Raw genomic sequence first — 27,769 nt, 5'->3', positions numbered from 1 at the left:
TAAAAAAAGGGATGAGGTCCTACGAAACAAATTTAAGGAGCGAGGAGCTAAATTAAAAAGTAGGACGTCAAAAGTAGTAATCTCGGGATTGCTACCAGTGCCATGTGCTAGTCAGAGTAGGAATTGCAGTATAGCGCAGATGAATACGTGGCTTGAGCAGTGGTGCAGCAGGGAGGGATTCAAATTCCTGGGGCATTGGAACCAGTTCTCGGGGAGGTGGGACCAGAACAAACCAGACGGTCTGCACCTGGGCAGTACCGGAACCAATGTCCTAGGGGGAGTGTTTGCTAGTGCTGTTGGGGAGGAGTTAAACTAATATGGCAGGGGGATGGGAACCAATGCAGGGAGACAGAGGGAAACAAAAAGGAGACAAAAGCAAAAGACAGAAAGGAGATGAGGAAAAGTGGAGGGCAGAGAAACCCAAGGCAAAGAACAAAAAGGGCCACTGTACAGCAACATTCTAACAGGACAAAGGGTGTTAAAAAAACAAGCCTGAAGGCTTTGTGTCTTAATGCAAGGAGTGTCCGTAATAAGGTGGATGAATTAACTGTGCAAATAGATGTTAACAAATATGATGTGATTGGGATTACGGAGACATGGCTCCAGGATGATCAGGGCTGGGAACTCAACATCCGGGGGTATTCAACATTCAGGAAGGATAGAATAAAAGGAAAAGGAGGTGGGGTAGCATTGCTGGTTAAAGGGGAGATTAATGCAATAGTTAGGAAGGACATTAGCTTGGATGATGTGGAATCTATATGGGTAGAGCTGCAGAACACCAAAGGGCAAAAAACATTAGTGGGGGTTGTGTACAGACCTCCAAACAGAAGTAGTGATGTTGGGGAGGGCATCAAACAGGAAATTAGGGCTGCATGCAATAAAGGTGCAGCAGTTATAATGGGTGACTTTAATATGCACATAGATTGGGCTAGCCAAACTGGAAGCAATACAGTGGAGGAGGATTTCCTGGAGTGCCTAAGGGATGGTTTTCTAGATCAATATGTCGAGGAACCAACTAGGGGGGAGGCCATCTTAGACTGGGTGTTGTGTAATGAGAGAGGATTAATTAGCAATCTCATTGTGCGAGGCCCCTTGGGGAAGAGTGACCATAATATGGTGGAATTCTGCATTCGGATGGAGAATGAAACAGTTAATTCAGAGACCATGATCCAGAACTTAAAGGGTAACTTTGAAGGTATGAGGCGTGAATTGGCTAGGATAGATTGGTGAATGATACTTAAGGGGTTGACTGTGGATGGGCAATGGCAGACATTTAGAGACCGCATGGATGAAATACAACAATTGTACATTCCTATCTGGCGTAAAAATAAAAGGGAAGGTGGCTCAACCGTGGCTATCAAGGGAAATCAGGAATAGTATTAAAGCCAAGGAATTGGCATAAAAATTGGCTAGAAATAGCAGCGAACCCGGGGACTGGGAGAAATTTAGAACTCGGCAGAGGAGGACAAGGGGTTTGATTAGGGCAGGGAAAATGGAATACGAGAAGAAGCTTGCAGGGAATATTAAGACGGATTGCAAAAGTTTCTATAGATATGTAGAGAAAAAGGTTAGTAAAGACAAACGTAGGTCCCCTGCAGTCAGAATCAGGGGCAGTCATAACGGGGAACAAGAAATGGCAGACCAATTGAACAAGTACTTGGGTTCGGTATTCACTAAGGAGGACACAAACAACCTTCCGGATATAAAAGAGGTCAGAGGGTCTAGTAAGGAGGAGGAACTGAGGGAAATTCTTATTAGTCGGGAAATTGTGTTGGGGAAATTGATGGAATTGAAGGCCGATAAATCCCCAGGGCCTGATGGACTGCATCCCAGAGTACTTAAGGAGGTGGCCTTGGAAATAGCGGATGCATTGACAGTCATTTTCAAACATTCCATTGACTCTGGATCAGTTCCTATCGAGTGGAGGGTAGCCAATGTAACCCCACTTATTAGAAAAGGAGGGAAAGAGAAAACAGGGAATTATCGACCGGTCAGCCTGACCTCAGTAGTGGGTAAAATGATGGAATCAATTATTAAGGATGTCATAGCAGCGCATTTGGAAAGAGGTGACATGATAGGTCCAAGTCAGCATGGATTTGTGAAAGGGAAATCATGCTTGACAAATCTTCTGGAATTTTTTGAGGATGTTTCCAGTCGAGTGGACAAGGGAGAACCAGTTGATGTGGTGTATTTGGACTTTCAGAAGGCTTTCGACAAGGTCCCACACAAGAGATTAATGTGCAAAGTTAAAGCACATGAGATTGGGGGTAGTGTGCTGACATGGATTGAGAACTGGTTGGTAGACAGGAAGCAAAGAGTAGGAGTAAATGGGTACTTTTCAGAATGGCAGGCAGTGACTAGTGGGGTACCGCAAGGTTCTGTGCTGGGGCCCCAGCTGTTTACATTGTACATTAATGATTTAGATGAGGGGATTAAATGTAGTATCTCCAAATTTGCGGATGACACTAAGTTGGGTGGCAGTGTGAGCTGCGAGGAGGATGCTATGAGGCTGCAGAGTGACTTGGATAGGTTAGGCGAGTGGGCAAATGCGTGGCAGATGAAGTATAATGTGGATAAGTGTGAGGTTATCCACTTTGGTGGTAAAAACAGAGACAGACTATTATCTGAATGGTGACAGATTTGGAAAAGGGGAGGTGCAACGAGACCTGGGTGTCATGGTACATCAGTCATTGAAGGTTGGCATGCAGGTACAGCAGTTAAGAAAGCAAATGGCATGTTGGCCTTCATAGCGAGGGGATTTGAGTACAGGGGCAGGGAGATGTTACTACAGTTGTACAGAGCCTTGGTGAGGCCACACCTGTAGTTTTGTGTACAGTTTTGGTCTCCTAACTTGAGGAAGGACAGCGAAGGTTCACCAGACTGATTCCCGGGATGGCGGGACTGACCTATCAAGAAAGACTGGATCAACTGGGCTTGTATTCACTGGAGTTCAGAAGAATGAGAGGGGATCTCATAGAAACGTTTAAAATTCTGACGGGTTTAGACAGGTTAGATGCAGGAAGAATGTTCCCAATGTTGGGGAAGTCCAGAACCAGGGGTCACAGTCTAAGGATAAGGGGTAAGCCATTTAGGACCGAGATGACGAAAAACTTCTTCACCCAGAGAGTAGTGAACCTGTGGAATTCTCTACCACAAAGTTGTTGAGGCCAATTCACTAAATATATTCAAAAAGGAGTTAGATGTAGTCCTTACTACGAGGGGGATCAAGGGGTATGGCGAGAAAGCAGGAATGGGATACTGAAGTTGCATGTTCAGCCATGAACTCATCGAGCCTGCACCGCCATTCAAAGGGCCGAATGACCTACTCTTGCACCTATTTTCTATGTTTCTATCACAGCGCGACTTTTATATTCTATACCCATGGCCACAAAGCCCAGTAGTCCATTAGTGTTTTTTAATAGCCTTATCCACTTCAAGAAATTAAGGATAGTATTAGATCCAAATAGGAGTTATACAAAGTTGCCAGAAACAGTAGCAAGCCTGAGGATTGGGAGCAGTTTAGAATTCAGCAAACAAAGGACCAAGAGATTGATTAAGAGGGGAAAAATAGAGCATGAGAGTAAACTTGCAAGGAACATAAAATCTGACTGCAAAAATTTCTACGAGTACGTAAAAAGAAAAAGATTAGTGAAGACAAATGTAGGTCCTTTACAGACAGAAACGGGAGAATTTATAATGGGGAACAAGGAAATGGCAGCGCAATTAAATAAATACTTCGGTTCTGTCTTCACGGAAGAGGACACAAATAACGTCCCAGAAATGCTCGGGGACCAAGGGTCAAGTGAGCAAGAGGAATTAAAGGAAATGATTATTAGTAAGAAAATAGTGCTGGAGAAACTAATGGGACTAAAGGCAGATAAATCCCCAGGGCCTAACGATCTGCATTCCAGATTACTAAAAGGAGTAATCATGGAAATAGTAGATGCATTGGTTGTTATCTTCCAAAATTCTATAGATTATGGAACAGTTCCTGCAGATTGGAGGGTGGCAAATGTAACCCCACTATTTAAAAAAGGAAGGAGAGAAAACGGGGAACTACAGACCTGTTAGCCTGACATCAGTAGTCGGGAAAATGCTGGAGTCTATTATGAAGGATGTAATAACGGCACACTTAGATAATATCAACAGGATTAAACAAAGTCAACATGGATTTATGAAAGGAAAATCATGTTCGACAAATCTACTGGAGTTTTTTGAGGGTGTAACCGATAGAATAGATAAGGGCGAACCAGTGGATGTAGTGTATTTGGATTTTCAGAAGGCCTTTGATGAAGTCCCACATAAGAGGTTAGTATGCAAAATTAAAGCATATAGGATTGGGGGTAATGTATTGGCATGGAGTGAAAATTGGTTAACTGACAGGAATCAGAGAGTAGGAATAAATGGGTCTTTTTCGGGGTGGCAGGCAGTGACTAGTATTTGGGCCCCAGCTTTTCACTATAAATATATATATATATTATATACACATACATACATAGAAAAAAAATTATAAATATATATAATATATTTTATATAAATATTATATATATTATATAATATAAAAATATATATAAAGAATTATATATAAATCTAAATATATATATATATATATATATATATATATAAATGATTTGGATGAGGGAACCAAATGTAATATTTCCAAGTTTGCTCAAGACACGAAACTAGGTGGGATTGTGAGTTGTGAGGAGGATGCAAAGACGCTGCAAGGTGATTTAGATAGGTTGAGTGAGTGGGCAAACACACGGCAGATGCAGTATAACGTGGATAAATGTGAACTTATCCACTTTGGTAGGAAAAACATAAGAACAAAGTATTATTTAAATGGTGATGACTTGGGAAGTGTCGATGTACAGAGGGACCTGGGTGTCCTTGTACACCAGTCATTGAAAGCAAACATGCAGGTGCAGCAAGCAGTTAGGAAGGCAAATGGTATGTTGGCCTTCATTGCAAGAGGATTTGAGTACAGGAGCAAGGATATCTTACTACAGTCATACAGGGCCTTGGTGAGACCGCACCTGGAGTATTGTGTGCAGTTTTGGTCTCCTTACCCAAGAAAGGATATACTTGCCATAGAGGGAGTGCAACGAAGGTTCACCAGACTGAGTTCTGGGATGGCAGGACTGTCGTATGAGAGATTGGGTCGACTAGGCCTGTATTCACTAGAGTTTAGACGAATGAGAGGGGATCTCATTGAAATGTATAAAATTCTGACTAGGTTGGATAGACTGGATGCGGGGAGGATGTTTCCCCTGGCTGGGAAGTCGAGAACAAGGGGCCACAGTCTCAGGATACGGGGTAGGCAATTTAGGACTGAGATGAGATGTTTCTTCACTCAGAGGGTGGTGAACCTGTGGAATTCTCTACCACAGAAGGCTATGGAGGCCAAGTCATTGAATATATTTAAGAGGGACGTAGACAGATTTCTAGAAACAAAAGGCATCAAGGGTTATGGGGAAAAAGTGAGAATATGGTGCTGAGATAGAGGATCAACCATGATCATATTGAATGGCGGTGCAGACTCGAAGGGCCGAATGGCTACTACCGCTCCTATTTTCAATGTTTCTAATTGCTGCTCGGCTGAACCTGAACCCACAATTCCCTCTGCTCTTCCAATGATCCAGCCTTCCCCCGAAGTACAATTAGTTTTACTTTTTACCGAAGTGTACCAACTCACATTTACTTAAATTAAATTCGCTGCCACGTCATTGCACAAAGTATCATTTTTATCAACATAATTTTGCAGCTGCCTCATAACTATTTACCATGTCTCCCATTTAGTATTGTCTGCTAATCTGTATGCCATTCCCTCGCGCCCTATATCAGTATCATTGATTTACAATGCAAAACACCAAGAGTCACAAGCACAATAATTCAATTCAGGGGGAACCAACCTTTTAAAAATTTACCTTGAGATAACCGAAGAGGCACATGATTCAAAATAGTACCTTCTCTCCGCCCAGGTATACTGGCATAGCAAATTTACCTGACACCAGAGATCTGGGAAATAGAGACGGGTCCCGAAAAGTTAAATGAGGCAGCCTATCCTGGAGCCCAGAGGAACTTTAAGTGGGGGCCCCTAAAGGTAATGAAGCTGATAGCTAATAGAGGTGATAGTCATTATGGACTTAACCCTCTTGAAGATCATGGCCCAATAAATATGAACTTTGACAAATCCTTAGATTTGCGTGCAACTGAATTCCAACTCCTCCACATTCCCTGCAGCACAATTCTGAGATCTGTGTGTTAGCAGTGGAGTCAAGCTGGCATGCAGTATCTACTGTATTAATTGACCAGTCTGGAGAAAGAGTGGAAGACTTTCCCACAATCCTTGTGCAACTATATGTTTCTCAATAAAACTGCCTATTTACTGTGTGTGTCAAGCAAGTCAGCGTTACTTTGCAAAACAAAATGATATTTCAGTTCCCAATTTTATTTTTCTTCATAATGTATTTCAAACGCAGACATTATTGCATTGTAATTGACATTTTTATTAAAAGACTTGATTTTCAACTGTACTGTGAAGTCCCCAATTTATTTTTATTTACTTTTAGCATTTTCTTTGTTGATCTATTTCAATGTCTTGCTACCAATACCTTGAATATGAATATAAAATGTTAGCCTGATGATCATTTAAAGAGAAGCAAAAGAGAGAAATATAGATGACAGTGTTTATTCAAACTAAAACAAGTTAATAATGCAATTTTACTAGCTTACTGAGAATCAGAGCAGTTTCCAAAGATTTACGTAGCAAAAACACCTTCTTGCTTCATATTGGGCATCTCTCAATTAAGGTTGAGACTGGCCTGCCAGGGAAAACATTTCAGCAAAGGACTCACCTGGCAGACCCAACACAACAACATCCATAAAGTAAAATCCAGTTATTAATCATGTACAGCAAAATGTCCCAAGACGTACTTTTGTTGTTTCTTTCAACTAACCAGCAAGGCTCACAAGAAAAACTGAGCAATTCAGTATTAATGAAATGTTAATAAATCTGAGGTCCAGCAAGAATGTACACTAATCTCTAAATTCTGACTATGTACACAGTCACTTAATTGCACATTTACTTTCTGCTTTATCGATAACATTTACATACATTTGGAGGTGGCTCTGAAAACCACGAGATATTACATCCAAAAGCAAATTTACATGCTAGAGACAAAACTCACATTGAAGTCCAGCAGTGCATCCATCTGATTCTGTATAATGGGCATAGTCTTCAGCAATTTCTCTGTACTCATTGTTCTCATCACTCCATCAGCCCTGACAAAATATGTATGTATTAAATGTACAATGGTTACAGAAAACAAGTTTGAAATAATTTATCTATGGGCAGGAAGGCCAGTATGACTAAACACACTACTCTGCAGTTTTAGCTAAACTACTAACATAATAACTAAAATATGCTTACATTACCTACAGATTGCCGATATATTGTAAAAACCTTCCACAAAGACCTCTGCATGTGGTAAAAGTGTACGGTGAACATATCTGGGATGTATGCAATGGGCCAATTACACTTCCATCAGTCCTGAACTGTGAACAGGTAGGTGTGTTCTTCTCAGTCTAGCAGAAGAATGTTAAAATTGAATCAATTATGTTTTCTTATTTTTAATCTAAGTAACAATTGCCAATTAATGGAAAATTAGGGGCTGTTTACTACTGTAGCCCATGACAACTTGGAACTAAATCAAGGTTGCCCAAATTAATTTCATGGAATTCTGGGTTTTATATATAGTAGTAGTGAATATAAAAGAAAGAAGGGATGATGAATTTATACAAGGAAGCCACTTTCAACCTCAGACGTATAAAATTATTGAGATTTAAATACAAGAAGTCATTCAACCCAGCATGCCCATGTTAATTCTATTTTCCTGCTTATTCCCTGTATTTTTAATATTTTTCTTCCTTGGCTATTTATCCAATTTCTTCATAAATTATAGGATTTAGTTGGCTTCAACAACCATTTGTGGTGATGCTTTCCATATTTTAATAATCCTTTGCATGAAAATATTCTTGTAACCATACCTTTAGTGCCTTATTACATATTTGAAACATACCAATGTGTTTCACATGCCACAAATGCAGCTATCTCAGAAAGGGTAGAAATATAAAGTAGCTGAACTATTTTTTTCTAGGCAAGGAAAACTGCATGGCTGATGTGATTATTGAAGATTAAAAAAAAAAGAGAACCAACAAGTTGACATGTATACTTGCAAATGGTGATCTCTTGTCCTTCCTTATTTCTAAATTCACAATGGTCAATATTTTTTTTGAACGGGATCAATATTTGCACATCAAAACAGTCAGTAAGTGCAAGAAATTGATTTAAATTTGCTTTTTTTTTTAAAAAGCCAATTCTCCTAATAACTCAGTGGGTAAATGCATGTAGATAGTATACAACTGAGTCACACACAGGTTTGTTCCTTCGTATTTATTTAAGTTAGTTGATCTAGTGAAGTGTCTACAGAAGACCTCAGCATCCTCACAGTGGGATTTGTGAGGAGAAAGTTGAAAAAAGACAGACCTTAATCCTGATTATCCAGGGACCCCTGCTAGAAAATGTGCAAAACACCTGCTTGCCAGCCAATCCATTATCTCCTCTCTGACCATTCTGGACTGCTATCAATTGTTGCAACCAATCTTCTGATCACAGCTGAACCTGCATTGGGACGTTAGTTACAGAAATACCAAACCAGCCTTCATCCTTTCTTTGCACAGGCTGAGAGGGGACTCTATTGAGGCTAAAGGCAGCATCCACCATGATCCTCAAACAAAATAACTGGGACAGGTGCTCCGTGAATTATTATTTAAGCAAATTATTTAAATGGGGAAAAATTACAAAATGTTGCAGTACAGAGGGACCTGGGGGTCCTTGTGCATGAAACACAAAAAGTTAGTATGCAGGTACAGCAAGTAATCAGGAAGACAAATGGAATGTTGGCCTTTATTGCAAGGGGGATAGAGTATAAAAGCAGAGACGTCCTGCTACAACTGTACAGGGTATTGGTGAGGCCACACCTAGAACACTGTATACATTTTTGTTCGTCTTATTTAAAGAAGGGATATACTTGCATTGGAGGCAGTTCAGGGAAGGTTCACTCGGTTGATTCCCGAAATGAAGGGGTTGACTTATGAAGAAAGGTTGAGTAGGTTGGGCCTATATTAATTGGAATTTAGAAGAATGAGGGGTGATCTTATTGAAACATAAAAGATAGTGAAGGGGTTCGATAAGGTAGATGCACAGAGGACGTTTCCACATGGGGTAATCTAGAACTAGGGGGCATAGTTTCAGAATAAGGGGTCGCCCATTTAAAACTGAGATGGAGGAGGAATTTCTTCTCAGAGGGTTATAAATCTGTGGAATTCTCTGCCCCAGAGAGTTGTGGAGGCTGGGTCACTGAATATATTTAAAGGAGGGGATAGACAGATTTTTGAGCGATAAGGGAGTAAAGGGTTTATGGGGAGCGGGCAGGGAAGTGGAGCTGAGCCAAGATCAGATCAGCCATGATCTTATTGAATGATGGAGCAGGCTCGAGGAGCCAAATGCCTACTCCAGCTCTTATTTCTTATGTTCATATGAATCTTTCAATCAACACATTTAAAATGTTCTCGAAACATTCAAAACCAAAATACAGTCCTGCACTTTTTATTTGGGTGAAAATAGAACTCTCAGATGCCTTGCCTCTGCATTTCCCACCATGTCAAACTACTTGCTGATATTCACCATGTAAAATGGCAACTTGGGCAAGGTGCCAAAGGTAGGAACCAAGCATGTCATTGCCTTCAGTAGAGGACAGGAGACTACTGGGGAGAAAACCATTTTGATTGTTGTCCATCATGATATAAATATAATACTTAATTGGGAATATCAAGATATTTGGCAACATCTGATACATATAGAAGACCTGCAGTCGACATAGCTCACAAATCAATGGATGTTCAGCAGATGCAATACAACTCGTGTATGTTAGCCCTCACTGAACTATATCTATGTAAATTTTAAAAAACAATCTTTGGTGGTACCATAATTACTGACCATTGTTATTCGTCCTTACCCTCTTTTCACCTTTGTGAAGTCAAAAGCAACCTGTCTGTAGGAGACTGCCTTTTCATTCAGGTATCTACTATAGCGCCGGATGAAAGTAGACATGTCATATCCTTAAACATACAAAATTTCAATGTTATGAAGTAAACAGCATCTAAATGAAAAACAAAGAGTTACTGGTTTGGCCATTAAAAAGAGAGCTATATAATCATGTCATTTATAAACAATTGTGAAATATTTATACACATGTTGTCTTCTGCACATACAAGAAAGAGACCAGATCCTTCGAAACAAAAATGCAAGAGTGGATTTTAGGCATAGTAATTCCAATTGTACGAATGAGGCAAATCAGCATACAGCCACAAGTCTCCACTTTAGAGATTCAACATCCTCAATCCATGACTTTGATTACTCAATCTGCACATGGCTTCTCCATATGATTCATAATCAGATGTTTAGCCCAAGGAGTCCAGCAACAAAATAACTGAAATATAACCTGGGAATTTTTGTTGAATTTGCAATCCAAATAGAAATGCCTCATTGAAAAACTGGTCTCTTACGCCACATCTGATGAATAGGTGACTGCATCAGAGCATACAAAAAAGGACATGATAACAAATGCTTCTCTCATCAAAACATATTTGGAGAGGTCCCTGAAGGAAATGTGGTTGAGCCGCCTGTTTACCAATGGCCTGGCAATCATCAAAAGTGGCATTTTCATTATTGATGCCTCTATCCTCAACAGTGATCAACCCTTCATCTGAAAGACAAGTGGTGAATTACCACATCCAAAATTTAACAGTGAGCAGTTATCGTTCGTGCTGAGATTGCAAGTCAATAACTCACAAAAATCGCCAGTAATGCTACCCATTCATTGCTACTCTCCCAAGAAGTTAAACATTCTCAACAACGTATAAACATTCAAGACCCTTGGTTTAATAATTGCATCTGATCTACATTGGGCAAACTTCTTAGAAAGATGGCTGGAAAGATTGGTAGAAGAATGAAATCCTCAGGAAAACCTAGCTTTCCTCATCACTACAAAGCCTGTATCTGCCCACTGGTGGAATACTGTAGCCCTTCCTGGTAGGCTGCAGAGTAAACTCCCTTCTTGCTCCTAGACACAATGCAATCCAATACCATGAAATTCAATGGAGATATCAAGAATGTAACTGTAGTAACAGATGTGGTCAGTCTGACTGTCAGTCCTCCACTTAAAAGAATTGCTAATACTGCTATTGAATTTTTAGATCATCTGTGCACTTACTAATGAATTTCAGCACTTAAACAAAGTCTCAATTGATATCCTCTGTGACTACAACTATGGTGTATTATCCATCATCCATCTTTGCAACCTTTGACATGGTCGATCACACCATCCTTCTCCAGCACCTCGCCTTGTTATCCAGCTTATTGGGATTCCCCTTGCTTGGTTCCACTCTTGCCTATCTGACTGTAACGCAAAGCATTTCTAGCAATGACTTATCTTCCCGCCCCGAGACCATTACGTACGGAATCCCAAAGAATCTATCCTTGGCCCCTCCTCTTCCTCATCTATATGCTGCCCCTTGATGGTATCCGCTGTGGCAGTGGGGTCACTGTGTAGCCTGACATCTAATCTTTGATGAACCGCCAAAGTACCCTCGCCACCTCAGCTCTTTCCCAGTCTACTGAAAATGACTTCAAAATACATCAAGTGTGGTTGATGTTGATATAAGGAGTGGGGGGAAGGGAAGAATGGGGAGAAATAGTCCAAGGTGGATTGTACATGCAACATGCATTTGAGATAATCAGTGTTGAAGACTTTAAATCTCAAAAGTTCAGAAAAAATTCTCTTGTGGGATTATATAATTTACCCAAATTACATAGGCTGCTAATGAACAATGAAATATTCTTGTACAATATAAATTCTAGCAACAATATCTTGCCTGGTTAAAACTAGAAATTAAAGGTCAGATAAAGAGAGACCATCCTGTTGATAATGTAATCTTCACTACATCAAGCCAGCGAGCACCCTCATTTGACTTATATTTTACAATGATTGTTTTACTATACGACCCTCCCCCAAGGGATCTTTCTCCCTCACTTTATATCATCCCTCAGGTTTCTTAACATTTTAAATTGTATTTAACAGCACCAGAAATGATACACATGATCATACAATTAAATTAAATTGTCACCAGCCAAAATTACATCTGATGTCCAACCATTTGGTCTTAAAATTGGATTAGATTGAATGAACCAGCCTTAACATTAGGCTTCACAATTAGAAGTTTTTGATATGATCCAAGTGAGAACAAGGGCAACATTAAAAATACTGTATTTGCAGAGTAAAATACAAGTTGCATCATTTTTAAGAATCACAATTTGAACATAGGCCAAACTTTCTCTGGAGTTACAGCTGCTATTATTTTAGAAAAAAGAGCAATTTTTGGTCACACACTCAAAATTTGGAACCAACTTAGGATAATTATTTCTTCACTCCTTAGAAATCAAACACTCTGAGCAACAATGCACATAACGATACATTGTTGCCAGAAAGACAATGTTTCTAAAGTCAAAAAGTTTAAAGATAACCCAAAAAGTTAAATTCACACTCACCTTGCAACCCACTTTTATCGAGAAAATTGTTCAGGTTGAACAAGGTGTTTCTTGAGGCTAGGTACTGGATAAAACGCTATACAAGGGGGAAAAAAATTCTGCTTTAACAACATTTCTTCCTCCACCTCAAAAGAACCACATACACACACACAAACACACACACACACAGAGCTTTGCACATTATCACAGGTTTAAGAGATATGAAGTGGCTACAGGAGGCCCAGAACTTGCACAATGTACTTATTAAACACCAAGCTGACAATATTCTTTTGGAGCTGGCAACACTGGTGTACATGCTTTGGTGCTCAAAGGAGTTATACCACGATAGATACAAGCTAATAAACATGTTTCACCACAACTGTAAGTTCACAAATTCTTCTGCACCATTTGGATGAAGTGCTATACTTTCCCACATAGATAGAGAGGGCATCATTCAGAACCACTTTCTTGCATCCAACAATAATCGGCTCAAATGCAAGATCAGCAGAAGTCCAAGCAGTTATTTCTCTGACAAATTGGCTCAATGGTAACACTCTTGTCTGACTGAAAAAGGTTGCAGGATCAATCCCCACTCTCGAACTTGAGCATTCAGCGCAGTACAGAGGGAACATCAAATTGAGGCATTGTCTGCTTGTTCAGATGCATGTAAAAAATCTCATTGCACCATTCGAAGAGTAGGGAGTTTTCCAAGTGTCCTGGTCAACATTTCTCCCCCAAAACACGATCACCAAAAACCTATCAACTGAACATTGTTAGAAATCAGGGGTTCAAAATGTATAAAACTAACACGAAGGCTACAGTATTTAAATTGTTGTTTTGAATTGGAAACTAAATGTATCCTCAGAATGGTATTAGATGCTTATAAATACTAATATTTTGGTACCCTGCTGAGATGTTTATAGCATTCTGCACTGTGACAACCATTATCTGCTGTTTTCAAGTTATGTATCTTGAAGACAATTTGTTAAAGACTTAGAATGAATGGAAGTTGAGTGTTAACATAAATATATTGCTATGTCGTAAAGGAGATAACGACTCTTAAGCGAGCATTTTTCTGGTTTGGCCTCATGACATCAAAGGCAGGATATGGATGAAAGAGCGATTAAATGATTTCTACAGGAAGAACAAGCCCTGGGAAGTATAAACAAGAAAGACACATGGGCAAAATCGTCAGACATCTTTAAGGCGGGTTCTTGAAACAAGAATCGAGACAAAGAACACAATACGGAATTGGATAGCAAGTTTTAAGGGGAACTTCTATAGGTCAAAAGGTCTTGTCAATATTCCAGTTCAGGCCCATTCCTAAAAAGAGAATAAAAGTAGCCTGTTTAAAGTTGTACTCACAGTATGAGGGGAGAGTGCAACAAAAGTTGAGCTGGTCGAACACTCTTTGAGTGATCTCATGCTTTACCGAAGGAAGCTCTAGACAAATAGAAAAAGGCTGCAAGCCAGAGAGCTGCTCACATGCGCCAGCCGTTTGTCCGATCAGATCGGTATCAACTATCTGTTACGGTCGTATGTTTTTGCTGTATAACTAATGTGTTATATTCCATCTTAAACTCTGATTGAACACAATATACCCACCAAATTGGTTTACAGTCGATCCTGATTATTAAAGTGACCGGAGATTGCCTTAAACTGGCTATTTCTAACAAAAAGCATCTCTCTAGTCATGCATTACTTGCTGTGTTTGCTACAGAAACTGTGACTACCCTTTAAAAATAATTCATTGGTTATTAAGTGCTTTGGAATGTCTTGAGGGTGTGAAAGGTACTATGTAAAGGCAAGTTCGTTCTTGCTTATTTGCTCCCATCAAAGAATAGCAGAGTCTGGCAAGATTTTAAAGATAAGGAAAGGAAGAGGGAAAAAAAACTTCTAAAACTAAGCATTTCCAGAATATATGATTTTTTTTTTTAAAAATCGGAAAATTATCTGGGTTTTCACTTACTCTGATTTGTTATTTCAAAAGCACAACTTTAGAGCTTCTTAAATGATGGACATTAAAATAGAAACATTCACCATACAATTAATTTGCCTTTTACAACCGATGATTTAAGTATTTTCTAAAACTTGCCTCATTTCCATAAACCATCATTTGATGGGTTGTGATGAGAGACTTGAATACCACCACCCAGCTGCTGTTCATAGTTCTTTCAAATAGGCTGTCTGCCAGCTGAGGTATGTTTACATTCATCTCATTTGTACACTGAATCAGATCTGGAAAAGAGCATACAGTAGTTAGTGAAGCGTCCCATAGCAAAATGAGCTTTGCATCATTAATCCTTAGCCTTACAGTGTACATTTCTACTGCATATTAAAATGGATTTTCAGCAGGCTCAAGGTTAATACGCATACCATGATGTCATATTATGTCTTAATCTACCAGTACATCATAATTCCTGAAATATACTCTTGTTTACACAGGTTAATTTCAAACTTCAATTTTGAAAAATCATTCTGGTCTAGTCTTCAGTTATGCTCATCAAAACAGAAAAAAAAATAAGTAGCAAGCAGAAACCAAGTTCGTGCAACCTTGAAGGGTAAAGAACAAGTCTCACATTCTGTCCTTGATTAAGTAGTCATTGCAGAAACCACCTATCCAACACAGGTTCTAGCTCAGCAGCAAAATGTCCAATGACCCAATTAGGCATGTTCCCTGTGTGGATTTAACACTTCGAACAATCACCCAAACCCACTGACTGATCTGTGTTACTCCTCTTCCAAACAGATATGTACAGTATGTCTGGAACTGCACAATGCCAAATTTTAAACTGCAGGAGCTTTACCTTAAAAACAAAACACACACACGCACACAACTGTACAGAAGAACCAATGCCATTTCTGGAGCAGTAAGGATAGAACAATTCTTTAAAATCAAAGTAGTACTTTAAAAGTAAAATTACAAATTTTCAATTATGTCAATAAAAAAAAATGACCAGCAGCAAAGGACTCCCAAGAAAATAGGGATTGCAGTGGGAAGCAATGTGGCACCCTTCACTATATTTTTTCAGAGGAGAAACTAGGTCACAATATAATTAGCTCCTTCTAGCTGTGAGAAGCTGAACACGTACAAGAAAGAAAAACAAGGCACCCAATAAGATTACAATACTGGGGGAAAAAAACTGAACATCGTTTTTGGAATATGGAATGCATCTAGCTTCGGTATTGCCCAATATAGTACACGCATGGGAAGAATGCCAAAACACATTTACAATTTCTCACTTCTTTGGATCCAGGAGGAAAAAAAAGGAGAAAGAAAATACAAGAGGGTGCTGCGAACAATTGTTTGTATGTATTGCTATTCTGCAGCTGAATATTAAAGCAAACCTTGAAATGGAAAAAAAAATGAAAATAAATGGAAAGCTTTTTTTAAAAATAAGTCATTAAATTCTCAGCCTTGCATTTAAATCCTTTCGTGGTATTGACCCTCTCTAACTGTACCATTTCCTCCTGCCTAACAAAACCCCCAACACTCTCTGCCTCAGATACTGGACTCTTTTGGCCCACCATTGGCCTTGTCTCATTCTCTGGAATTCTCTCCCTAAATCCTTCCACCTACCCTCCTGAATAGCCACCTCTTTGACCAAGCTTTTGCTCAACCCTCCTAATATTTCCTTCTTTAGCTCAACATCTTTTTTTTTCTGATTATGAAGCACCAAGACATTTTCTACATCAAAGGTTGCTATATAAATGCAAGCTGCAGTTTTTTAATATTCGATCAAGGTCAGCATTTATTGCCCACCCATAACTGTCCAAGGTGGTGGTGGTAAACCGCCTTCTTGAGCAGCTGCAGTCAGTGTGGTGAAGGTACACTCAGTGCTGTTCGGGAGGGAATTTCAGGATTTTGACCTAGCGATGATGAAGGAACGGTGATATACTTCCAAGTCAGGATGGTGTGTAACTTGACTTGCTGGTAATGGTGTTCCCAGGCGCCTGCTGCCCTTGTCTTTCCAGATGGTTGAGGTGCTGTCAAAGAATCCTTGGTGAGTTACTGCAGAGTATCTTGTAGATGGTGCATACTACAGCCATGGTACGCTGGTGATGGAGGGAGTGAATGTTTAAGATGGTGGATGGGATGCTAATTAAGCGGGCTGCTTTGACCTGGATGGTGTGGAGCATGGAGTGTTGTTGGAGCTGCACTCATCCAAGCAAGTGAAGTGAAGAGTAGTCCATCACACTCCTGACTTGATGGTGGAAAGGCTTTGGGGAGTCAGGAATTAAAAGCGCTATATAAATACAATTTGTTGTTGGATATGGAACGCGACAATACATTCAAGGACCTACATCTGCTCCCAAATAAACATCTCATTTTTGCCCATCATCGCTTTTATCTCTCAATCTCGTCTGCCTTCCACCCTATCACAGACCTTCCCTTTTGTTCTTTCCTCCCCTCCCCCTTTCCCTGCGCTTCCATAAGAACCTGTTACATCTCTGACTTTTCCAGTTCTGATGAAGGGTCACAGACCTGAAACGTTAACTCCATTTCTCTCCACAGTTGCTGCTTGACCTGCTGAGATTTCCAGCATTTTCTGTTTTTATTTCAGATTCCAGTATTTTGCTTTCGTCATACATTCAAGGACTTTGCCAAAGAAAATGAGGTTGGAGATAGGGTAGTCACTTGTAAGGGCAGAGGGGACAAGAGTGAATTTTTTGAGGAGCATAATAGTAATTATTCTGAGTGTATTTGAGCAGAGGGAACAATGTACACTGTCAGCATTAAGTTTTCCATTTCCAATAGCAACAAACACTAGGGGGCAAAAATTGCCCCCCCTCCATAAGCTTCATTACTGCCTCCAAGAGACGGGAATGGAGCGGAGAGGCCTTCCCGACCAGGTAGTGGACGGATGGGCCAACTTTTCTGAAATTGAGCCGTGGCCGGAAGCGGCAGGAATGGGTTACCACACCACCTGTTCCCGTCGCGTCGAGCACGCACCGGCCCCTTACCAATCGGCGGTGACCCGCATTCCACTCCCCACGGGAAATTGCCCCGTGCCGAAGTGCCCCGCGGGAGCAGTGCCCCCGGCAGTGGTGAACTGTCTGTGGCTGGGCAGCGTGTCTGCCCTTAATTGTCGGCTGACAATTATGCACATGGGTTCGGCCAGGCCGCCAACAGGCAGCTTGGCACCTCCTCTTGGGTGCCAAGCCACTGGCCCGGCCGAAACCCTCCCTGGTGGCCCAGTATTTGTCACTAAATTGGCTGCAGAGTTTGCAACAGTCTTCTGCTTTAACTGAAGGGGAGGGACACTGTTCGTCCGCGAATACGCCGATGACTTGGAGCTACGGCCGCTCCGACCCACCCGCACTTCCGCCTCGCACACCACTCTGACTGGAAAAAAAATTCTAAGTCCTGAATTTCTCCGGGTTCTCCGCCCTATGAATTGAGACTGAGGAGCACTTTATTAAAAAAAAACGGTAGGTGCACCCCATTTGGGGCAGGGCTCAATTTCTGCCCTATGGACTTCAGATTCAACTCTAGGTGATTACCAGAGTACAACAGAGAAGTTTCAGACTGCTCATTGGAAGTGGAGTATTTTAAACCAGGGCTACAAAATTCTACTGGAAAGCACCAGTCTTCCACATAAGTATTTATTTTCAAATCTGCGCCATACTTGTCGAAACATTGTACGACAATTTCTCCACTGAGGACAATGGTTGAGACCTTTAGACGAGCGTGATACCACTTTTCCTGTGAGATTATTTATTTCACAAGATGTACACATGAAAAGATTTCACATACCACTTTAATTCTCCATTTAGTAAAGGTGGTAGAAAACAAATCAAAGACAAACATTTTGTGTAACATTTCCACACTTAAGGGGATGGAGTATAAAAGCATTGGTGAGGCCACACCTGGAATACTGCGTGCAGTTTTGGTTTCCATATTTACGAAAGGATATACTTGCTTTGGAGGCAGTTCAGAGAAGGTTCACTAGGTTGATTCCAGAGATGAGGTTGACTTATGAGGAAAGGTTGAGTAGGTTGGGCCTCTACTCATTAGAATTCAGAAGAACGAGGGATGATCTTATCGAAACGTATAAGATTATGAGGGGGCTTGACAAGGTGGATGCAGAGAGGATGTTTTCACTGATGGGGGAGATTAGAACTAGAGGGCACAATCTTAGAATAAGGGGCCGCCCATTTAAAACTGAGATGAGGAGAAATTTCTTCTCTGAGGATTGTGGATCTGTGGAATTCGCTGCCTCAGAGAGCTGTGGAAGCTGGGACATTGAATAAATTTAAGACCATGATGGACAGTTTCTGAAACGATAAGGAAATAAGAGGTTAGAGAGAGCGGGCAGGGAAGTGGACCCGAGTCCATGATCGGATCAGCCATGATTGTATTAAATAGCGGAACAGGCTCGAGGGGCCCTTTGGTCTTCACCTGCTCCTATTTCTTATGTTCTCATGCTAATTCCCAAAACAGAAATAGCCTCTCAAACAGTTTGAAGACAATAATCATGGCTCTGCACATAAAAATAAAAAGTAGAACCTTTTATTTTTTTTTAAATTTATACCAATGTTTTTGAAATTTAGTCAGTCACTGCATAAACACAACATTAAATTTAAAAACAAGTCATGTTCAGATGCTGCACCACATTTCCATCAGTGGTTTTCAGGCTATTCTGGGAGACTTGTCAGAACCCCATGTTACCTTCAGAAAGGCAGCATTGTCTACCCAAAGGAAGGTACTTACCAATAGGAGTAACATTCTAGTAACATCAACATGTACAGAAATCAGATGATGGATGGACAGAAACCGGAGGGATCCCCTGCAATCAATTAATCGACCCCAAGGGTTCAGCGACCCCAATCTGAAAACCAGTGATTTACACAACAGAAACCGGCGTTCAAAATAAACTGAGTGGCCTGCGTGATCCAGATTTTTATAATGCTTGGAGGAATAGACCATTTCACGGCACACAAATTAATTAATTTGCATTCTGAGTATAGAACTGGAGAACAGGACAAAATTGCTTCAAGCAAAACGTGGAATTCGACTGAATTTTGCCCATAGAATTCTGGATATGTAGAACAAGGCAGCAAACACAGCAAGAACACCTTCAACAGAAAATGAAGAGTTGGATGCATATCCATTAGGAAATAGGATTGAAGCCAATGGGTTCAAAATTGGCCCACTCCTTTTTTCGGCGCACTCACCGGAGATGCGCTGACTTTCTGTGCGGAAAAGTGCTCGAAAAAAAATAAGGCCCCACTTTGGCCGCTGTCCAGCTTCTCCCAGGTCTTCGCGCAGCGTGGCCAGTTAGGTCTGAGGCGGAGCCAGGGTCCCGCGCTGAAAACAGTGCCAGGACATCTGCACATGCGCGTTGGTGTGCACGCATGCGCAGTAGTTCCTGTCCCCAGTGTGCGTGCTGCAGCGTGGGAATTCTGCATAATTGATGCTAGTTAGAGGTATGCCTGGCCTGAGAGACAGAAGCAGGAGAATGTTCTTGGTGCAGGAGTAAATGCCTTGTTCGGGCCAGACATCGAGATCGTGCCGTTCGGGGAAACAGTAAGCTCGTGGGAAAAGATTGACTTTTCCGATTGTATTTTTTTGTTGTTGGGAAAGACCATACGCACAATTATTTGGAATATATCCATTTGAGTCCGTCGAATCACTTTGAAAAGTGGGATGATGACCATCATACCAGCTGCTGGTGCGTCCCGCCCCTATCCCAGGCCGAATGGCCTACCACACAGGCCGACCCACTGCCTTCCCGGGCTGAAGGTGAAGGTAGGGTGGGACTTCTATTTTTTATTGGGATATTTTGAAAAAATTATGTAAATATGTTTTGTCTCGTGAATAGTGGTGACCATTTGTCAAGCCTATTTACCTGGTGCTATCTTGAAAGAAGAACATAAGCGACGGAGGAACACAGAATATCTTATTTATTGAAATAGACTTTATTTATTTAAAGAATATGAAGTATACTTACTTTAGATTATATTCTGGCCCAGTATAATCATTGCAAACAAATAGTTGTTTAAATTAGTTGCGAGATTAGGGCAATTTAATTCAACTATCTTTTACTACTTTTATTTTTGTAGTTTAAGCTTCCATGAATGCTTCTGTTGTACAGTAAATTAACTTTTTGAACTTTGTCATATGACGTCCTGTATAGCTGTTTGATCCTATTCCCATTCTTTAGTTAAGTCATTAAGTTCTGCTGGCCTCCAATATACCTACTTGCGCTGATTTCTTAATTCTCCGCAAGGGTTTTCACAAGCGGCCACATACGCTGGCCTAAGTTAGTTTGGAGTAACTATTAGCTATCCAAAGTGGCCGAAATGGGCGTAGGTGGCTGGTAAGGCCCCCTTTTGAAAAAAAAAACTAAACTAAAAAAATCTCACTTACACTGGCGCAAATTGAATGTGCAAAATGGGGATTTTTAAGAAACTACAGAAAAATCAAGTTGCTCCCAAAAAAAACTGAGCAACTCCTGGCCAATTTTGAGCCCCATATAACTGCTTCTAATGGTTCAGCTGACTAAGACGCAAGTAGCCAAGACTGACCAGGAAGGTTACAGGTCTGTTAACCTGCCTGATCTCATCAGTGGCAGTCAGAGGTATGACTGACTTCAGCACACTTGCATTAGGGAGGGAGAAAATAAAAACCTTGGATTTAAAAAAAAAAAACAGTTGGGGTTCCTGGTCGAAGCGCACCAGTGTAAATAGCAAGTGAGGCAGGATCGGGCTCAATGTCATGCCCCCACCCACCCCATCCTAATGTCTCGGCTCACACATGAACAATGTTCATTTGGTTGAGCTACTGGAGGCCACCTGCAACTATGAAACTATACTCGCGCAGGGATCAAACCTTTCAACAGGAGGAGGAGAATTGGTAGGGAAAAGCTGACAGAAAAGAGAGGGGAAAACATTTCGAAGGTATCCTGGAGTTTTTAAATTTACTTTTTTTTCAAGGCAGCAGGAAGAACATGAACTTCCTTGTTGGATAAAGTTCAAGAAAACATGTGTGTGGAATTGAGCTGAGCAGACAAATACACCTGATTAAAAAATATGAATTTATGGTTTAAACCATTACAATCTGAATGCTTTTCAAAACACTGGAAAAATTGTTCGATTGTTACTATAATCCATGTAACAGATTTTTCTTTGGAAGGGGAAAATATAGTTACTGTTGGCAACATGTTAAAATTCAGTCTCTTATTGGCAAAAAGAATTACAGAAGAGCAAATTTAGCACTGCAGTGGAATTTTCCCTTAAAAAAACATATGATGTAATTTTATTTTACAGTTGTTTTGCATATTTCCCAATTGGGGTGGGGGGGGAAACAGAATAAAATGTGATCATATTCCACAAAGAAAATTTATATTCCTGAAATGATGCATTTACTTTTTCCCCTCCCTCCAAAAAGTCCCACCAAAATGTAGCCAGTTTGCACTGTTGAATAACAGGAAACAGATTATTCTGAAGAAATCACACAGTTCTTCAAAAGGAATCCATTCCTTACACGATGGCATCAGCATAAAAGACAACAGTCAGAGGTAATTTTGGGGGGGGGGGGGCGGGGGGGCGGTGGCGGGGAAGAGAGAAAAGTTCAGCCCAACTTTGATGTGGTGTAGATTTGATGAGTTACATGATAATTGTTAAAAGCTTGTTTTGGCAGCAATAAAAGCTTTAAAAGCTAGAGGGTATTTTAACATGTTACAATAAATTACAAAGCAGTTCGAAAACTAGGCATTTAAAAAAAGACTCAAGTCAACGTTCATGGGAGACTAAAAAAAAGTCTTCAGCACAAAATCTAGGCTGACATTCCAGTGCAATACCGAGGAAGTGTTGCATTGCTAGAGATTGGAAGAAGCCAAGGCTTCTTCAACAGCACCTTCCGAACCCATGACCTCTACCACCTAGAAGGACATGGGCAGCAGGCACATGGGAACACCACCACCTGCAGGTTTCCTCAAAGTTCGATCATCCTGACTTGGAAATATATTGCCGATCCTTCATCGCTGGATCAAAATCCTGGAACTCCCTCTCCAACAGCACTGTGGGAGTACCTTCACCACAAGGTCTGCAGCGGTTCAAGATGGCGGCTCACCACCACCTTCTCAAGGGCAATTAGGGATGGACAATAAATGCTGGCCTTGCCAGTAACGCCCACATCCCAGAAACGACTAAAAATTAAGGTGCTGTCATTAAACCGAGACCACATCTGCTTTCTCAGGTGGACATAAAAGATCTCATGGCATTATTTCAAAAGAAGAGCAGGGGAGTTCTCCCAACTGTCCTGGCCAATATTTATCCCTCAATCAACATCATTAAAACACAGATTATCTGGTCATCATCACATTACTGTTTGTGGGAGTTTGCTGTGCGCAAATTGGCTGTGCTTCCTACAGTACAACAGTGACGATACTTTAAAAGTATTTAATTGACTGTAAAATGCTTTGGATCATGCGGAGTTTGTGAAAGGCACTATATAAATGCAAGTCTTTCTTTTCTTTATAGGCGAGTCTCAACAATTATTAAAGGCATTCTACCGGAAGGAACTTGCAGCTAAACTAAATACCTTCCTCGTTGATGCTGCTTGCAAAAGTGATTAAAAGTTTAAGAAACTGGGGCAATGAAATTCAGCAATGCAGGTAGTTTGTTGCATAGAGAATCTTTCATAACCTCCCAGAATATGTAACACCAGAGGGAAATCTTACTGCAGCCTTGGCCTACTAACTCGAGATATTTAAGTTTAGTTATATCAGCATAAATTGTAAAATGGAAACCATATTAAATATATGATTAAAAACACCAAGCTGTTTTCTCCTCTAACTCGGTCATGACATTGCTCACCAACCCCACTATACATCCCTAAAAATAAAAGTTTTCTTGTGAAAATTCCTAGAAGGTCTAATTTGAATTCATACTTTCCTAAAATAGTAATCTGACATTTCTTTTTATATATTCATTCTCAGGATGAGGACTTCGCTGGCAAGGCTGGCATTTATTGCCCATCCCGAGTTGCCCCCGAGAAGGTGATGGTGGGTCGCCTTCTTGAACCGCTGCAGTGTATGTGGTGACAGTGCAGTTAGGCAGAGTTCCAGCAACAATGACGGAAACCACAGTTACCAATATAAATTTAATATCTTTCCTGGCCAAATGCCATCTTGTTTCCTTCCACATTGGTTAACTGCAATTAGTCTCTGCTTCTCAAATGATTATTTTCTACTGTTAGGTCAACAATCAAAATGCACGAGCCCTTGCTCCTTAATTTTCTTCCATTAAAAAAATCTTGCCCCAAATTACACCAAAAATGATTTTCTAATGAAATTAAACCAAATGAAATTTCTCCACCTGTCAGGACAATTCTTCAACAACCCCCTTATATAACCCTAAAAATAAGCACACATTACATAATGTATTCAAAAAAATTCAGGAAACAAAGATTCATCCCACTTTCCTATCACTTCAACCATTCCTCCTTTCCATCCACTGCCACATCAACAGACCACTGGACCTCGAGCAATCCCAACTCTCCCTCCAAGGATCTTTCAAACCCGAGGCAGGCCTCACTTGCCCAGCTTAGGCCCAGGATAAGGAATGTATGTGTGCACAAGACAGCCAAAACATAGGCATCTGGAGTAAAGTACAACCTAACTTTTTCCCTACCTCAGCCTCATAGTTCACCACTCAGTCCTTTTCCTCCTTCCCATGTCTCACCAGAATCTCTGACTTCAGCATTCAATCAAATGATTCCAGACCCACTTTGTTGCTTACTTGTTTGTCTCACTTCAGGCAGACCCAGCACTAAACACTCATTTGCTCGCTTTCCTGCGATTCAAGGCAAGCTCTGGATTTTGCTGCTTGCTTCCTACCAGCCCCAACCATCTCCTTGCTCCCTGCCCTCCTTGCAAGCCCCAGGCAGGTGCTGGAATTCATTGCTCACCTCAATTCCCTAGTTGACAAGTAGAATGAATCAACTTCAATTTTTCATCAAAGCAATCACAATTTGTATTTTATGGGGCAAGTAGAGATAGTCCAAAAAACATACCCACAAGAGCACAAATGCAAATTCGAACAAGTAAACATATTTTAAAGTAATAGAAGGAATTACAAAAGAAAGAATAGATTGCCAAAACATAAACTGAAGATTACAAGCTAAATAATAGAAAGGAAAGATACAACTTAAGTTTTGGTGGTTTTGCTCATGGACCAAAACAAAAGTCTCTTCTGTAACTGGTTCTCCAATTCAGTGTGTCCTTCTGCCTATTCTTCTTCCACAATTTTCTCTCTCTATAGTTCATGCACACTTCTCATTATGTTGTCTAGCCTTGAATGTCAACTTTCTCACTCTGTGTCTCTTATTCAGTTACCTCTCTTCTGTATATCTCCCAAAGTCCATGTATGACACAGAAAAAGGGAGCCAACATGTACCAACTTGGGCACAGATACTGAAATTGGGAGAGAACAGGCTATCCAGGAACTGGTGCAACACTCACAGGTCAGTCAAACTTGGACACTGGGGAGAGAGTGGGGATTAGGACAAGGATATGGCATAATGAATGGAACAGAAAAGGTAAAGATGGGATTGAGTGAGCAACCTGGAACTCAGACTAGGGTTTGAGTGAAATGCATGAAAGGACTTTGTTCTGGCAGCGGGGGACAGGGCTGGATGCTGGAAACGCTCAAGTGCAGGTGTTATCTTGAAAGTAGTTTTAGCCTATTTAGTTCTCACACAGGCAGTTTTCACTATTTGGCACAGCATAGCTTAAGCTCGAGAGTTGAGACATCAGAACTTCACTATCGCAATTCATAAGAACTTGTAGTAAACTAAACTCGTGACTGGCATCCTTTTTTTCCACTTCAATTGATTAAAGTATTACTGTTGAAACATTGAAAATTGAGGACTTGCATGGAGAAGTTATACAGTACGTGGGAAAATAACCATCTCTCAAGCATCCAAGTTAAAATCTCATCTATTGATGTAAATTTAATTTCCTTAAATGCTGAGATTAGCACCCACTACAAACCAGTTTCTACAATCGGTCAGTCTTGGCTTACTGGTAGCAGTCTCGCCTGCAAGGCAGATCGTTGTGGGTTCATCGCACTCGCGACTTGAGCACATAATCCAGGCTGACATGGAGAGTGCTGCATTCTTGAAGGTGTAGTACTGAGCTAGTGCTGTGCGGCCAAAAGTGTAGTCTTTTAGATGAGATGTTAAACTGCCTTCTCAGGTTGACATAAAAATCCCAGGGCACTATTCAAAGAATAGCAAGAGTTCTCCCTGGTGTCCTTGTCAATATTTATTCCTCAACCAACATTGAGAGAAACACATCTGGTCATTTATTTCACTGCTGTTTGTGGGACCTTACTGTGCATAAATTGGCTACCGTGCTTCCGATATTACATTAGTGATGACAGTTCAGAAAAGTACTTTATTGGGTGTAAAACACTATATAAATGCAAGTCCTTTCCTTTTAATGTTTGGATCTTAGAAAAATAATTTTCTAATTTTCGATTTGGGCTTGAGGAAAAAGAAATTACTGATCCGTGCAATCAGGTTGCACCCCCTTACACAGCAGTGAAATGGTCGTAATCAAATTCACGTATGACATTCTCTGTGACCATAGTGCGTTATCGTTCCTCGTGCTCTCTGCAGTCTTTGACATGGTTGAACACTCCCCCTTCCTCCCATACCATCCTCTTCCAAAGCCTCTTCTCCATTGTCCAACTCGGTGTGGCTGATCTTGTTTAGTTCCTTTCTTACCTATTCAATTGTACCAGAATATCCCCAACAAGGCTTCTCTTCCCACTCTTGCACGATTACTCGGGAGCCTCCAGGGATTGATCCTTGGCCCTCTTCTCGTTCTCATCTACTTGCTGTCCTTTAGCAACATCATCCGTAGACAGTCAACTTCCACATGCTGGCTGATGACACCCAGCTCTACCTCTCCATTTTTCCATTGCCTGTCCCATCAGACTTCTCATCTGACATCCGGTTTTGCATGAGCTCTATAAGTCTTCCAACTCGACTTGGGAAGACCAAACACAGTATCTTGAGCCCCTGCCATAATCTCCATACCATTGCCACTGGCTCCATTAGCCTCCCCAGCCACCGTCTCGGGCTAAACCAGACTGTTGACAACTTCAGCATCCTGTCTGACCAGCAGCTGAGCTTCCAATCTCATACTCTCATCACAAAGACTGCCTGCTTCTTGCTCTGTGACATTTGTTTCTACCCCTATCCGAGACCAGTTGCTATTAAAACCCTCACAAACTTTGGGATTGCAGACTATGCTACCACAGCAGGACCTTTGGTGTAATATACATTAAAGAGCCAAAATTCACTTACGCCTAAGAAGCATGCTGAAGAAAATGACATTCCACTACAACAATGTTCTTAACTTGAACAAATTGTTTGAAGAAATCACCAAGATAATGGATCAGAGAAACTCAGTGGAGCACCCAAGGGTGTTGGAGACACATTTTCCAGATTTTTATTTGGCCTGGGTTTATAAATTTATTTTTGGCTTTCCCAGGAAATTGCAGCACTTCTGACTGAGGAGTGTATGCATTGTGATGCACAAGACATTACAATTGTGTGGAACAGGCTGGATGGAACAGTAGGTCTTTTCCTGTACATCATTTATCAAATGTTCGTATGATTCCATTCTTTGTGGAGGGGAGTAGTCAATTTCTGAGACACAATTAATGGGCCCAAAATTCCACATGGACTTTTTTTGGCGCAGTTGCAGAGCTACGTCCGATTTTTTAGTGGCCCGACTGCGGCAAAAAAAGTTCCAAGTTTCGCCAGCATAACTTTTCATTTTGGAGTAGCGCAGATGTCCTAAATCTCTGCGGGTGGAGCTAGAGTTCTGCACCGAAAAACAGGTTGCCAGGGTAACGAGGGATGCTGAATTTATCTTGTAGTGTCATCGCTAATTTTTCTCTCCCCAAGAACTTCTATTTTCATAACCGGTGTAAGCATTCCAATAGCCTAATTTTTTTTAATTGATTTGTCTCTTTGGAAACTCAACCATGACCCCATGATGCCCACTCCCCCTCCCCTGTCGCACCCGGTGCCTATCGCTTCTATCACGAGCCGCAAGGCCCCCGCACCGACCCGCTTCTATCCCGGGCCGAAAGGCC

The 27,769-nt window shown here is 40.9% G+C and overlaps 1 protein-coding gene across 17 annotated transcripts in view; it reads right to left on the bottom strand.

Annotated features, from left to right (window-relative positions):
* picalma (phosphatidylinositol binding clathrin assembly protein a) overlaps positions 1–27,769 on the bottom strand; it is a 150,819-nt gene that overhangs the window by 98,987 nt on the left and 24,063 nt on the right. For all 17 annotated transcript variants that reach the window (XM_070892024.1, XM_070892018.1, XM_070892022.1 and 14 more), the window contains exons 2-5: positions 14,745–14,887; positions 12,671–12,746; positions 10,080–10,182; positions 7,191–7,284 (exon numbers count right to left, since the gene is read on the bottom strand). In XM_070892024.1, the coding sequence (XP_070748125.1) occupies positions 7,191–7,284; positions 10,080–10,182; positions 12,671–12,746; positions 14,745–14,887 (416 nt within the window). The remainder of the gene's footprint in view (positions 1–7,190; positions 7,285–10,079; positions 10,183–12,670; positions 12,747–14,744; positions 14,888–27,769) is intronic.

The sequence above is a fragment of the Pristiophorus japonicus genome, chromosome 10 (genome assembly GCF_044704955.1).
Source record: "Pristiophorus japonicus isolate sPriJap1 chromosome 10, sPriJap1.hap1, whole genome shotgun sequence".
NCBI classification, from domain to species: domain Eukaryota; kingdom Metazoa; phylum Chordata; class Chondrichthyes; family Pristiophoridae; genus Pristiophorus; species Pristiophorus japonicus.
The sequence above is the reverse complement of the archived record's forward strand: the minus strand, read 5'-3'. Positions and strand labels throughout refer to the sequence as shown.